This window comes from Cynocephalus volans, chromosome 2 (genome assembly GCF_027409185.1).
Source record: "Cynocephalus volans isolate mCynVol1 chromosome 2, mCynVol1.pri, whole genome shotgun sequence".
NCBI lineage: Eukaryota > Metazoa > Chordata > Mammalia > Dermoptera > Cynocephalidae > Cynocephalus > Cynocephalus volans.
In genome coordinates this window covers 37,722,984-37,738,834 of record NC_084461.1, presented here as the reverse complement: position 1 = coordinate 37,738,834, position 15,851 = coordinate 37,722,984, and the positions used below count along the sequence as shown (strand labels likewise).

Below are 15,851 nucleotides of genomic sequence, written 5' to 3'. Positions count from 1 at the left end.
AATTTCTGAGTTATGTTCTCAAAGATAAAGCTAATTACACTGGGCTTTCTTTGTCCCCCTTCTGTCCATCTGATGAAAGCCTTAACTGTAGCAGCAGCCTTGGGCCCAAAGTTGTATACCCAGTGCCGAAGGTTGCAGAGCTGCCCCACGAACTTGGATCCATAGATGTCACATCCCCTCCTTTATGGTGTCCTGCCAACTGTTCTCATAACTGTCCTGGGCCCTCTGCTCTTCCTACCCTTTGTGCCCTTCTTGGGTGCCATCTAAATTTTTGGCACCAGCTATTAGTTTTCACTCAGTGGCTCCTTAATCCATTTTTTCCACGCTAGAATTCTCCAGTGAGCTCCAGAAGGCAGCTCCTGGTAGGCAGCCCCATCTGGTTGTTCCACTGCCACCTCAGCTGCAAGACATTCACAAATTACATCCTCATCATTTTCATTAAATATGTTCTTCCTCTTTTTGGCCCAACTACAGGAGTGCTGATCTCCCAGCTCCCATCTGAAAAGACACCATGATGCCCCTACACCTGTCTGTGCTGAGCACTGTAACTGTTGCATGCACAGTACTCTTGCTGTCTTCTCCCACCTTTTTATTTCTGTTCTGTCTCTCTTTAGGCCCTTGTCACATCTGCATAGGTAACATCTGCATAGGTCACTGTTGCAGGGTCCCAGAAGTCCCTGACTGCTGTACTGACCCTCTTTTCTGGTAATCAAGCACAACACTGCCAGGGTGACCAGTTTAAAACTAAAGCTGGATGGAATTGTTTTTATTTAAAATCCTTTAGTCCAGTCAACACTGCTTGGTTCACCTTAGCCCACCTGCCTTTTGTGATCAGCTCACCAGCAGCAGCTCATCCTTGTTTCCAGGACTTCAGTTCTGCTAGGATCTCCACAGTGTGTCGTGTTTGTCTTGTTCTTAGGTGTTTCCTTGTTCTGTTCCCTACCCTTTTTATCTGGCTCACTCCTACCTCTGCGAAATCACAGGTACTTGAGCCAACATTTAGTGAATTGGCTGATTTAATGCCTTCCATCCTCTAGATGTTATGAATGACCAGATGAATATTCTTTGAAACTTTGTCTTGAAATTTGGTAGAATTACCTTATATGAGTATGAGTGTGTTAAGTTACTTGTTTATGCAGGCATCTAATATTTATTGAGGACCTGCTATGTGCCAGGTACTATGACAGAGTCTGAGGAAATAAGAAATGGAGAGAGGTAGTCCTTCCTTCAGGAAGCTCAGAGCCTCACAGGGAAAGAGTCATGGGAGTCATTATTTAAGACAGAAGGGTGTACCAAGCAAAGCATGCAGATTTTAGTACCTGATTCATTTTGGTGGAGCTACAAAGAGGCTTCTCATGGATGTGTGGAGCATTTTCAGGGAGATCTGAAGTGCGGGCAGAGTTTGACAGAGAGTACAGTGTTGCAGGGAATGAGGGAATGGACACTGGGGTGGAGGACAGTGTGTTGAGGGGTTTATAGTTAAGCCCCTGTTGTCAGAGAGCAAAAGAAGACGACTTAGGTAGAAACACACACACATACACACATACGCAGTCTGTTCTCCACACAGTGGCCGGAGTGTTTTTAAAGTATAAGTGGGATCCTGTCACTTCTTCCTCAGCTCAGAAACCCTCAGTGACTTCCCATCTCACTTAGTTTCAGATCTAAAGTTCTTACCATTGCCTCCAACACTTCTGTGGCTTGTCAACTCCACCCCCATTACCTCTCAGATTCCGTCTGTTACTCTTCTCTCTTTTGCTCACTTAGCTCTAGCCATACTCACCTCCTGTGAGTTTCTGGAACATTGCAAGCATCCTCCTGCCTCAGGGCCTTTGCACTGGTTATTCTCTATGCCTAGAATGCTTTCCCCAGATACCTGCATGGTTCACTCAGGCTCAAAATACCAGAGAATCTTTCTCTGGCCACCCTGTTATGTAAAACAGAAGTCCACTGATGGTACATCATCTCCTTCTTCACTAGAATGTGAGCTCCATGAGGGGAGGGGCTTTGTCTGTTATAAGCACTGAGTACAATATGTCTGATGTACATTAGGGCTCAAGACATACTTGCTTAATTAATTCTTCAAATAATAATGATGCTTTGAACATATCTACATACTTTTAACCTTTTCTAATCTGTGACATGTTTACTGCCTTCATTTTATAAGTGTAATACTCTTGTGAAATATTTTTTATTTCCCTTCCAAAGATGAAAAAAACGAATTCCATAGAGGTTAAGTATTCTGGTGAAAGTCAATTAGAAAATGAATAGCGAAACCCAGCCCAGGGTCCGTGTATCCTACCTCTGGGCCTCCTTTTTCTTTTGCTAAACTTTTATGGCAGGTATTATCATCACTAACAGCATAAAGAAAATGTTTTCTTCTCAATATCGTGTACTGGAAATGTGTTCCTAAGAGTATAACTTTCAGAGCACAAAAGCAAAGAAATTTAGTCACAGAAGTCATTTACTGGAAACAAGAAAAGCTTGGGTACCTATTTTCGAGAACATAAATGAAAGCTCTATTTCTAAAACAAGTTTAGATTTTATTTTTATTGCAGTAGGCAGTCTGAATTCTAAAGGGATAAAAAGAATCACAATTATATTGTTATGAAGTTGAGAACAAATCTTCATGAATAAGTTTCTGTGATTTAGTCCAATTCGTGTCTAATAGCATGAGTCTCATATAGAAATCTTGAATGCTATTTAATCTTGTCTTTACTTTTTGTGGAGCGGAATTATAAAAAGTAAATGAAGTTTATTAATTCTATTTATTTGAACCAAATGTGTTACTAAAAGCCAACAAATATGAAGGTTTTAAAAAAAGTCTTTCTTGGGAAACATTCTTGAGATAATATTCAGCAACATTGAAAAGTATCCTAAAGTAAATAAATATTCTTTTTTAGGATAATTCATAATTAATCTTAGTTTCAGCTGGTTTAATTTTTTTCCATTCATAAAAGCTTATCATTATTTTTAAAATGAGAAGGAAAACTAATGCTAAGAGAAGCATTTTGAGATATCACAATAATTCATGACTGGAAAAGAAAATAACTCCTGCTCATTCCTGAGCTCTGCTATCCAGAGATTAAATGACCATAGTATTCAGCCTTTGCAGAGAAAAACAAAAGTTAGGCTGTCATGATGATTTTTGTATTACATTGAAGGAAGAAGGGCCTTCTATTCTAAGACCTCAAAACCCTGAAGATGATTTTCAGGGAAATGGCTTGCTGTATCTGTGGTCTTATTTGGCTAGTCTTCCCCTTGAGAATATCCCTGTAATCACAAACTGTTATTACATCCACATGCAAAAATCATTTGTAATAGCAAATGTTCTCTATTTCTGAGTTTGTGGAGTCTCTCCACTGAAGTCCTATGTGGATTGTTGGAATCCCTACTGAATAGGTGCTGCAAAAAGGCCAAAAATATCCAATGAGGATAAACTTAATATGAGTAATCTCCTCCTGTTGTTTTATTCTGTGTACCTTGATTTTCTTTATTTAGCAAATGTCATTCTTCTTTTCTATGCACCCATCAATCATCATAGTGATGAGACCGTCATGTATTTTGTAATACAATGTTCCCCAGTATTTTATATCTGTGGTGTGTGTGTAGAAAATATTTCTTTGATTTAAACACTGAAATAAGTGGGAGAGAGGGAGAGGCCAGGGGCAGTGACAGTCAAGCTCCTTCCATGGTATTTTGCAAGCCCTAACAGAGACCTGCCATTGGTTTCCTTGTTCCAGCAGACAGAGTATTAAATATTCTCTTGCCAGTTTCAGTCTTTGTAGCCCCTCTTTCCAGTAGATTATGACAAGCCTTGAAGCTTTAGGAAGTAGCAGGTAGAAGAAGTAGAATAATGATAATTCACTCTGCTTCTCTCTTTACTTTTATTTTATTTTGGGGGGACTGGCCAGTACAGGTATCCAAACCCTTGACCTTGGTGTTACAAAGCTGTGCTCCAACCAACTGAACTAACTGGCCAGCCTTCTCTCTTTACTTTTAAATGTGTACATTTCATACTGCAGTCCTGAGGTAGATGTCTTTGCTTCTCCCTTCAACCATGCCTTTATCTAGCTCCCCAAAGTCTTGTAAACCCCTTCTCATACTTCTGCTATCTATGCTTCTCCTAGGGAACTCAGAGATGCTGGGAATGTACAAGTGCATATCTTAGAATTAGAAAACAGCTTCTAGGGGGGAGTTCTTGAATCAGAAATACAATATTCAGACAGCATTTATTGATTACTGTGGTTTGCCTAATGCTCTACTCATTGCTGTCGATACAAAGATGAATGGTATCAGCATTCAGTGAGCTCAGGATCTAGTTGGGGTGGGGAGGATGGCAAGACGTCAACACTTACGTTTGTGATGAGAGAAGGAAACACAGGAGCACTCAAGAGGGCCACCAGACTAGGGATGCCTCTGGGACACTGGAGTGGGGGTGCCAGGTAGGGATGTTGGAGAAGGTTTCCCTGGAGAACATGACACCTGAGCCAAGGCTTGAAGAATAGGAAGGTGCTGCCATTTGAATGTGGGGTGATGGGGTATGTAGCGGAGTGTGTTCCAGATAGCAGTTACCATGGACAAAAGCTTAAAGGCTTGGTCCCTTTAAGAACAACCAACTCCTAGAATTTGTGCCTTCCCTATAGTTGATCATTAGGGCTTTCCCAAAGAAGGTGCCTGTAGGAAAATCATATATATTGCAGCCACATTTAAGAAGCACTTAGAAGAAATGAGCATGAAATGAAGTTTTATGTTAAGCATAATCTGAAACAAATGCTCACTTGCCTCAGGCAAATGAAATTTTGATATATGCAAAAATCATTCTGTCATGAAAAAGAGAACTTGCTATTTGGGCTTAAGTTCATTGTGATAACATGACACTCATTGCTGTGACAGCAAGGGGATTTATTATAATTTATCCAAAGTTGTTCATTACTGCAGAATTTAGGTCCAGGATTTCATTCAGACATTTAAAGAATTAAAGAAAGATCACCATGAAACAAGTAATAAAAAGTACTAAGGCCCTAAGTTGTTTAAAAAGAAAATTATGAATTACCCAAAGTCTTGCATGAGGCCTCTAAGTGATGAAGGGGAAAAAGAGAGAAATTTAGCGAAGCAGGTGGAGGGATGGGATTTGGGCATTCGCCAGGGTTATGATGAAGTTAACACATAAGGGCGTATTGAAATCAGGAGCCTCAGGACTAATCACAGCATTTTCAATGACACACTTCTGACATCTCTTCATGGGGAAGGAAGAAAAAAGTAGAATGATAAGCGTGAACAAGACCCCAGTAACCCTAAATATTTGCACGTAGATTCAACCCTTCCTAGTTTATTGTACTTATGGAACATTTCATTTGATTCCTACAGTCATCAAATAAGGAGGACAAGGCAATTGAAGGGAAAAATGCAGCACAAAATTTCAGGGACCAAATCACTATTAAATGGCAGCGCTAAGACTGAAAACCTGGTCTTTGGACTCCTGAGATAGTGTTCTTCGCTGCCCCATTATATATGGCATCTCTTTATTAGGATTTATTTTTAAATGCTAAAAACTCAGCAATTGTTCCTCCTTTGTGAGTCACTAATATATGCATCTGCCATACCACACTGTAAGGCTCAGCCCAGCATGGTTATAAGAGAGTGCTGAAGTGCGAGTTAGTCATATTTTGGCTTCATAGTTAACCTATTGTTGAATATTGAAATTGTGACATTCTTTAATCTTTCTGCATCTCATTTTCTCTTTTTCCTCGATCTGTGATATGTCTTATAGCTAAATATGAATGGAATCATCTAGCTACATTGTTTTAACAACAAGTATACACTTGGTTCCAGTATCCTAGGTGAACCATATAATTTGCCCCCAAATATGTGTCATATTTTCATTAGTTTTGTGGGTCTCAGGAATTGTGTTTTGGCCATTTTTCTGCATAATTCTATGTCAGACTTCACATAGGAATTTAAAAGCTTCTAAAGAATTCCCTGTAGATTATAGCAGTGTTAAATAGAGGTTATATAAATAATATCAGCTCATATTTATTGAGCACTTGCATTTCATTTAAGCTTCACAGTAACTCTGTGAGGTAGGTAGGATGTTTGGGGAAGTGTAGGCACATGGCTCTTGCACAGATAGTGTAGAGCAGGGCCAAGTTTTACACACACATTCTTTGGCTCCAGCCCACACTCTTAACCACTATGCCATACTGTCTATGCAGAAAATGGTCTATAAAAGGTCTCTATTGGTCGGGCACAGTTAATTCTGTCAGTTGAAATTTATGGTTCCTCCTAAAATGGAATTAGTTGTTCATTAAAATCCAAGTGGCTGCTTTCACACCAGATGTACATCTTGCTCAAATAATGAGAACAAAGTAAGAGCTCACTGCAGAAGATGTTCTTCAGAGGTCCACAGACTGTTCACTTTGAAGTCAGGCCAGAATTCATTGTGACATGCCTTATTTCAGTTACATTCAATGTAAGCAGACCTGACAACTGTAGAAGCTCGAATGTTCATCATTAATTTCTGCTGTTTGATTTAGCTTCTGTGTCATCTGCAAAATTTGAAATCTTAAAAGGAAAATATATTATTAGAAATGAAGGGAAAATAAGATTTTATTTCTACAGCTATAAAATTTCTATTATGGTAAGATTCAGAAACATGTAACTTGTTTTTAAAGGTGTAATGTCTATCTACTTATACATATTTAACACTAGTTTTGACTGAATTAAGGTGATAGAAGTTGTTTTTTTTTAAAATTCATCCAAGATTCCGCATAGACTTTTCATTCTCTTCCCATTCATTCATTTGTGCTTGCATTTATTCGAAAACGATTGAATACCTTTTATGCTATGCACTGGCTTAACTACACTAAAACCTGTAATTACTGGTGTGTTGCTGAGTTGACAGATTATCACAAGGAGTAAAGTCTTCTTAATTAAACCTAGTTATCTGAAATTCATTGCTTCTGACCATATACTTGGTCTGACACTGGTGTTGGGAGAGATATAAACTAGGTTGTAGGTGCATGTTTAAATAGGTAAAACACTGAGATGGCTAAAGATGATGGTTGACATCATATGTTGTGCATTTAGATTTAAAAGGAATCAATAGAAACCTTTTTCCATTTTTAAGAGATGTAGGATGTGCTAGGTTAGCCTTCAAACTCATGGGAAATATTAATTAAGGCTCCTGGTGTTTGATTTTTAAAGGAGCATAATCATAATCAGAAGAAAATGATCTGAAGGTTAGATAATCAGAGCTAATGTTTCAACCCTGTTCCACCAACATGCCTCAGAGGCCACTACTATATTGGGGTCAGTGGGCAGGGCTGGAGGGAGGGAGTTAATGATAATCTTTCTGGGCCGACCCTGTGGCGCATTCGGGAGAGTGCGGCACTGGGAGTGCAGCAGTGCTCCCGCCGCGGGTTCAGATCCTATATAAGGATGGCCGGTGCGCTCACTGGCTGAGTGTGGTGCGGCCGGTCACAAAAAAGACAAAAAAATAAAATAAATAAAAATGATAATCCTTCTTTTATCTTATAATTGAAGAAAGCATACTGTGGCTAAAAGAAACTTTGAAAAAATGTGGATTTAGGCCAGCTCACACATTTTACTAATGAGCAAACTGAAGCTCAGGCAAACTCCAGGAAAAGCAAATAGCTGTGTATGAAAGTGAATATAATCATGGTATAGTACACTACCTGGCTCAGCAGTGAAGTTTTACATGGTCATTAGGTCAGGATGATGTAAATTCTGACTACTGAGTTAACTACAAATTGTGACAGGCCTGTGCTGGGAGAATTGAAGAATTGAAGATGAAGGGAGCTGTGGATGGGTGGGAGATTGTAAAAGAATTAAGTCTAAATCTGCCACAATAGGAAATCAGTAGATAATGTTTAAAATTGATCAATCAAGAAATAAATAACATGGTAAACATAATATTTAAAAATGTGGAGGTCCTGTGCTGGCCAGCCACCAAAAAATAAATAAATAAAAATGTGGAGGTAAGAAAATGTGCAGACGTATAGAAGAAAACGCTAAAAAAGTTGAAACGGATTCCTGTTGAGAGCAAGTCTGAGGCAGAGGAAAGGAGGCAGGGCACTGCTGTTTCCTGTGTATATATTACTTTTTTTAAACAAATAAATACTTTAAAATATTTTTTAAAAGAGGACTTATGCATTTGTGTTCCGTGTATTTTTCCTATCCTTGGCAAGTAGCTGCTCATGCTTTTCAAGGAGACCATTCCCTGGAAAGGAAAAATAAGCAGGATATTAGAAGTGAAATTTCATTTTAAATGATGCGAGGGCTGAGGCTTGAGAGAAAGCCTTAAATTTGTGGCAGGGTGTTTCCCAACTAAATCATTTATGCCTTCAGCTATTCATTTGGCATTCTCCCTAAATTATTTCAGGGGCAGAAGCTGCCCAGAAAGAGAGTAAAAGCATGATTTGGCATGGATTTTGAAATAGCCTGCACTTAGGAAACAATTTCTCTGATAGTTCCTGTTTGCCCTATAGTTATACCAATTCTAGATGAGAATCACTCTAACTACTTTTTTTGATGTTTCTTTAAAACAGGGAAATGCACATAAAATCATGGAGAAATGTACATTACCACTGACCGGAAAGCAATGTGTCAACCGCATTATTACTGAGAAGGTAAAATGACTTTTTCTTTTTATTTCCTCTAGTATGTACCATGACCTTTTTTATTTATAAGCATTTTTGGAATTTTTTTGTTATCTTCTGAAAGTGCATTACGTCAGTAGTCATAGGATTGATTTAGTCTGTGGGTAGAACGAATAGGAAAATTTATCAATTTAATGTTTCTAAATGTAGAATTCTTCATGTGCAACTCTCTGGAAATACACATGTACACACAAAATTGAACTACTGTCCTTGGTAACTTTGACAGTGTGATATAATCAGAGAAAAGCTTTATTGATCCTTATGTTTTGACTATTAAGATGTCAAGCTGGATGATCTATACACAGTTAAAAATATATTTACCACTCCTACCTTTCTTCTTTGCTTTCTCAAATCACAAGTACAAACAGTTGGGCCTCATTTTAGGAAATTCAGTCAAAATTAGGTTTTTAATCATTTGCTGCAAATTGTAGTATAGGCTCCACAGTGAGTCAAGAAATGTATTCTGTTTCGTGCATGCTTTTTGCCCTCTTTTATAAAGTGGGACTTCAGAACACACCTGCCGTTTTAGTGCCTCTCTAGATGTTTCTTCTCAGATGAAATCTGTTGGCTAACGGTACTACAGCTGCAGGCTGCTCAAATCAGAGAGAAGCAACGCTGGCAGTTGTCTGCAGTCACCTTTCTGACCCAGATTTGAACCTACGATGTCAGAATGATATAATTTCCATAAGAGCTAGGAAGGTGGTGTTTTCTCGATTCAGTTTCTTGATGAAACCACAAAACAGAACTGTCTGTATCAGGGTGGTTTTTCTTCCCTCTTGATGCTGCTGTTCCTTTTGCTGACAGCCATAACGTAGTGGCTGGGCATTGATCTGGCTCACCAACTGTCACTGAGTACTGGGAAGAAGCACGCTAATGCAGGCCTTGGAAGTAGGTCAGGAGGTTTCCGATGTTTTCTTTTCCAGAAGCTGTGTTTGGAGGAGGGTTTTATCCCAGTGGTGCCTCCTCAGGACTGTTTATGTGGAATTCCGTAAAGGTGACTAGTAAAGAGCAGGTGGATGAAAAGGCAGAATATTTCATCTCACCTATTATTCTCCATCTTTACCATTTCTCAGATCCTCCAAAACTATGGATAGGGCTTGTTGAGAGAAATCCATTACTTTGAAAATAAAGACAAAACAGCCCTTGGTTCTATTTTCTTTAGTAAAGTGGTAGTCCTTCAAAGGATAATTCCCTTAGCTTTCTTCTCTCAGTCTTTCCTTTCTTGCAAGTCGGCCCTGTCCCCCTTCTCTACTCCATGTGTGCCCTGCCCTTGTTCTTACCAGTTCAGTGTTTCCACCCTCAATATCTCCCACGTGACTCTCTGTCTCCTCAAACTCTAACCATCCTTTAAGCCTAACGCAGCTTCCATCCTCATCATGAGGTTTCATGCCGCTTTCTCACACAACGGGGTCATCCCCACCGTTCATTTTGGCACTTATTGTTTCATACTTACATTTTCTTATGACATTAGGTAAGTCTACTGCCATTTTCAGAAATTTTTTTACCCTTTCTGTCCATCCACACTGTTGTTTTATTCATTCATTCATTTAATATGCATTGTTTGAGTGGAGCTTGGAAGTCTGTTTTCTGAACCAGACTATTCCCAACAGAAAGGAGGCGAGTACAGTCTCGGTCCTCAAGGAGCACATTCAGGAGGGGTTAGACATCACACATCCAGGATTATTATCAGGCAGAGTAATAAACACGGTGAAGTCCATGAGAGTGATACATGCCAGATGCTGTGTTAAGAACATAGAGGAAAGCTACCTAATGGCCTGGGCAGGAAAGCTTCAAGCTTTTAATGGTATTTTGCAAGGAACTTCACAGTATGTACCTTTTCTCTTCCAGTCTCAGTTTCTTTCTTTCTGCCTTAAACATTCTCACCACATCAGCCAGACTAAAATGCTGTAAATTGTGTCACATTCTCCCCTGGATAATGTTCTTCTGGGATTTTGCACATCCTGTATCTCTCCCTGGAATATTCTTCCCATCCCATCCATCTGGAGAATTCCTGTTCAACTTTTATGACTCAGCTATATATTTCTTTCTTTCTCTGGCAAGTCTTTCCTGTCCCTCCCCAAATCTTCTGGGCACTTCCTTGACTCCTTGTACTTACCCTAACCTGGTACTGACCACTGTGCTGAAATAATCTCTCAGTTCTGCCTGTCTCAACTCACAGCTATTTATCCAATACTTAGCATGGTGCCTGACCATACTCAGTAAATACCCATTAAATAAATGTGTTGTACTTTCCTTGCTAAGAAAACCAGTGGATTGAATGGTGAGTCTTGAAAGATAAGCAGGAGTTTTATAAATTAGAAGAAAACCAAAGAGGACCTTCCAGGTGAAAGGCAGAGTCATAGGGGTATTAAGAAAACACAGCCTGTTCAATGACCTACAAATGTGACAGTCTAGAGTGAGGGCATGGCCAGGTTCTGAAGGCTAAGGTAGAAAAGACAGTGAGGGGCCAGATCACAGGGGGATGTGGGTACCTTGCTAAGGAACATGGGTCTTATCAGGAAGGCAGTGGGGAACGCTTCAGTGATTTTTAGTAGCTGGGGACACAATTGATTAGATATGCATTAGAGAAAACACTGTAGCTTCCATGTAGAGTAGGGGGAGAAGAGGTGAATAGTCCAGTTGGAAGAATCCTTCAGTGATCTAGGCAAGAAATGTCAAGATCCTAAACCACAGGACAGAAAGAGAGATTTGAAAGAGATTTAGGAGATGGACACACCCTAATCTGATGATGAATGGGGCAGGGTTGGTAAGACAGAGGTGATTCCTAAGTTTTCTGGCTAGAGAGGATGGCCAGCTGTCCTGTAGTATCCTGAATGAAGCCCAGGACTGTAGGAGGAGAAGGGGGAAGAGCAATGGGTTGCAGGAAAAGAATTGTTTAATTTGGACATTCTCAGTTTGATATTCCTGAGAATGATCCAGTCAGAGATTTCAATAGACAATTAGAGATTTGTACCTAGAGCTCACAAGAGAAGTCAGTTTTGGAATAAATCTGTGGGAGTCATTAGCATATGGGGTTAATTAGAGCCTTAACTATAGGTGACATTATATAACAAGAATGAATAAAGACACGGGTTCGGATCTCCTTTCTGGCCGGCTGCCAAAAAATAAGTGAATAAAGAGAAGGCAGCAAAGCCTGGAACCCTGGGTACCTCAAGGTAAGGAATGCTGCATGTTTACTCCTGTGCTCCACACACAGTAGGTGCTCAGTAGTACTTGTTGAATGGGTGAGTGAGAGTGCAGTACCATTAAGGGCAGTGAATTTGTCCAGCCCTGCCACTAGCAGGTAAGGGACTAGAATTCCACTATCAGCTCCAAGGAGAATTCTGTTGGGTTGCCCTTTGAAAGAGATTTTGGAGAATGCTATGACCCAGATTTCCTAGTTTTGTGTTGCTGGAATGAGAGTATGAAAGATGCCTTCTTCACCAGCACCTGGGCTATGATTAACTGTTTTATCCATAATGTAACCTTTTATGGTGGTGATAATCAACTTATTTATGTATAAGACAAAGTAATTTCAATATTATTCTTGATAGTTGGACAATTTATTGTAGCTTTAAGGTTTTTGTCTCCATCTTTATCAAGTTTTTATTTTTACCATATATCACTAAATGAATTCTTCCTAAATATTTCAAAAGTAAGTTTTCCTCTTCTTTTAATAATAAATGCTTGGCTTTCCAATATATGCATTTGAGAGCTAATTAGGGTTTGATAAAGGTGTTAATAAACTGTTTTTAAAAGCAGTAAGTCAATTTACCACAGATTTTATCTCCCTGATTACTGAAGCCTTACATTCAAGATACCAGTTATCTTCTCCCTAATTCATTTCTGTGCCTGTTCTTCACAGCATAATCCAGAGACTGTTTTTCTCTTGTTTGTTCAATTTTTATAAATTTATAGTTTTTCATAATGCAGAGAAAAGTAAATCTGTATGAATAGTGCTCCAGACACATTTTCTGCAAAGGAAAACCGTCCATTTTTTAAAAAAATTTAATTGTTTTGGAATGAAGCAAGCTAATGGAGTATACTGACATTTCTAAATTACTATTTTTTTTCTTTTGGAACACATATTTCTCCTGGAAAAAAAGGTTTTTTGGGGGACCACAAAAAATGTACAAACAAAAGGAAAGTTTGTTAAAATATTTCCTCTTAAATTTAAACCATCTTTTTCAGTAAAATCAAACAGGATTATTTGTGAATTCATCAAACAAACAATTCAAGTATCACTGGTCCCAGTGATGTTTTGTTCCTGTGGCAAAATATCAATCAACTGGAGATAGTAATCATTTTGGGGCTTTGATTTGGATTCACATGCAAGTGACAAGTTAAGCTAACTAAGGAGTAAGAACATGCCTGTGTGGTGCCCCTGCTCTGTTCCAGGCATGGGGCTCAGTGGCAAGGAGCTCAGCATATGTTTTCTTATACTTGTCTCCCGTCACAGTCTTGGGAAGTAGGTTTTTACAATATCCATATACAGGTGCAATGACAGGTTCACCAGAGGTTGCACAGCTGTTGTGCAACAGAGCTGGATTCTCGTCCAGTTCCAAAGCCCAGGGTTCTTTCCTCTACATGTCATTGTGTCTTGATATTAGCCTCCTAGGCAAAGGTGTGTTTCAAAATGACATTTCAGAGTTTGACTTCCTAGGTAGCTGAAAATAAAGATTCTAAGCTTGCAAATTATAGTTGTATGTAAGTTAAATCCAGAGGATAGGAAAGATCTGGGAAGCAGATCTTTACATCTGTGAAAGAGGAAAGTAACCATGAAGGCTGAAAGTGAGAACTGTGCCTCGTGTGCTGGAGGATAACTGTAGAACTAGGGAGTTCAGTTCACAGGGAAACAGTTTTGTTTCTTATGGTTAGAGCTTCCCATCAATAGACGATCTGCCTTGAGACAAGTGAGCCTCTGCCACTGCAAGTGTCTAAGCAGAACCCCAGTGACCATCTGAGAAGAATGTTTTGAAGAATTCTTGGGTGGGAAATTGTATTAAATGACTTCGTAGGTCCCTTCCACTCGAGCTGTCATATTCTAACTATGAAGGCATGAGTTTTAAATTGGATACGACAGGTCCCATCTACCTCCCGAGGTCAAGCTATACCAACTGGCACTACCGTCACCTGGCGTTATGGACCAGAGTGTTATGATGGAATGCTTAAGGTCAGGTTGGCCTTCTCATGCTTTCCCTAAATATAAGCATCCTTGTTTGATTTGCACACCAGAGGGAGATTCTCATGTTCTCCTCTCAGGACCTATATGTTTTTATGGGACTTAAAGGAAAAGTTTCATTAGTTACCTGGGGGTCCCTCAGAGCCGGGATAGCTATCCTTTTATAATTACTCTTAGGCAATTCAGGTCTTCTTTTGAATCCTGTAACCCTATCTATACCCAGCAGCATTTATCAACTTTTTCCCACCATCCCTGTGCTTTCACCTTTTAAATATTCCCTTCCTCTCTCCCTCCCTTTCTTCATTCTTTTCTTTTTCTAAATCATTATTAATCACCTAATTGACATGTGACCCAAAGTGTTAGACTTAACACAGGGAAGGTAATTTTCAAAAACTGCTTACAGTAGTAACAAATGCCATCAGTTATCAGCACTCATTTATTTTCTGGCATCAACAGTACTCCACAACTAATTGCTGATTAGGGAGTTGGCATTTATTCTCACCAAAATATAATAGTCATAAGCTGACATTTTTTCATTGCTGATTTTCAGAGTCTTTTGTCCTGGGTCTTGTTTCTCCTTTAAGAACTTGAGAGGTTATTTCTGCTTTGTGCTATGAAATAATTATTGTGATAGAAACTGTCATTTTCTTGATTCTGACAGGCTGTGTTTGACGTGGACAAGAAGAAAGGGCTGACTCTGATAGAGCTCTGGGAAGGCCTGACTGTGGATGACATACGAAAGAGCACTGGGTGCGACTTTGCAGTAAGTGTTTCTCTGAACAAATCCAGCCACTTGTCCTGTGTCATGGGCTTGATTAATGGGTGTTTACAGGATGTGAACCATTAATTTGTGATCATTTTTGGAGTTGACCTTTGCAGTGAACAGGACTGGAAGGAAGGGTGCCTCCAGATGAGAGCAGGTGGGAGCAGGAGCAGGCTCTGACTCACAGGCCAGGGTTTGGCTCAGGAGTCAGAAGCCGGAGGGGGAGGAACCCCCAGGAGCTGCTGGAAACAGAAGGTTGAGCTTGAGCTCTGAGCTACCTAATGTGAAGTCTCTTGCAATCCTGTTTTTTGGTTATATATCAGTTGTGGTTAAACTCAATTAACTCAAACGTGTGAGCCACACATGAAGAAATGATACTTACTTATCTTTCTTGTCTTTTGTGTGTGTGTGTGTGGCTGGCTAGTATGGGGAGCTGAACTCTTGACCGTGACCTTGGTGTTATGACACTGTTCTCTAACCAATTGAGCTAACTGGCCAGCCCTTGATACTTCCTTATTTTTAGGCCCATTTATGAATATGACTTTCTATTTCTTAAATTAGTTAATTTATTTTTTTGGCAGCTGGCTGGAACAGGGATCTGAACCCTTGACCTTGGTGTCTAACCAGCTGAGCTAACCTGAGTTAACTGCCCAGTCCTTTTTTTCGCTACTGGCCAGTATAGGGATCGAACCTCAGACCTTGGTGTTATCGGCCCATGCTCTAGCAAAATAAGCTAACCGGCCAGCCCATGACTTTCTTCTTGATTAACTTCTATGCCTCATTATTCCATCCACTGATGATATTAGAATGTTGGGCTTCTGACATCCCCAGATTTATAATCACAAAACAGGTATATACTGCATTTGAAGATAAACTTAGTGCACAGAACACTCAGACTTACAAAGCAGATAATTACAACAGGGAAGTATCCATTTAAGAAACCCCTAAATCCCTTTCTAAAACTCAATAATACTGAAATATAACTAATTGCCCTCTGCTACAAGTGCTTTTTCATAAATCACCAATCACCTGCCTAATGGGGCTTGACAGATTGGCTCAGTCCATTTAAAATTAATCAACAGTAAAGGTGAAATGTCTCTGAAAAAATGGAGGAAGGGGATTTGATTCTCAGATACCTTTTTAAGAACCAATCCACTAATTAAAAGGAAATATGCTTGTAACAAAAAGAGAATATGTTAATGTTGCAGCTACCTATCTTGGAGAAACT

At 39.5% G+C, this 15,851-nt stretch overlaps 1 protein-coding gene across 1 annotated transcript in view; it reads left to right on the top strand.

Moving 5' to 3' along the window:
• The window catches only part of OXCT1 (3-oxoacid CoA-transferase 1), a 138,179-nt gene that overhangs the window by 113,443 nt on the left and 8,885 nt on the right, over nucleotides 1-15,851 (top strand). Inside the window, exons 15-16 of the mRNA XM_063085701.1 lie at nucleotides 8,568-8,648; nucleotides 14,522-14,623. Coding sequence (XP_062941771.1) covers nucleotides 8,568-8,648; nucleotides 14,522-14,623 — 183 coding nt within the window. The remainder of the gene's footprint in view (nucleotides 1-8,567; nucleotides 8,649-14,521; nucleotides 14,624-15,851) is intronic.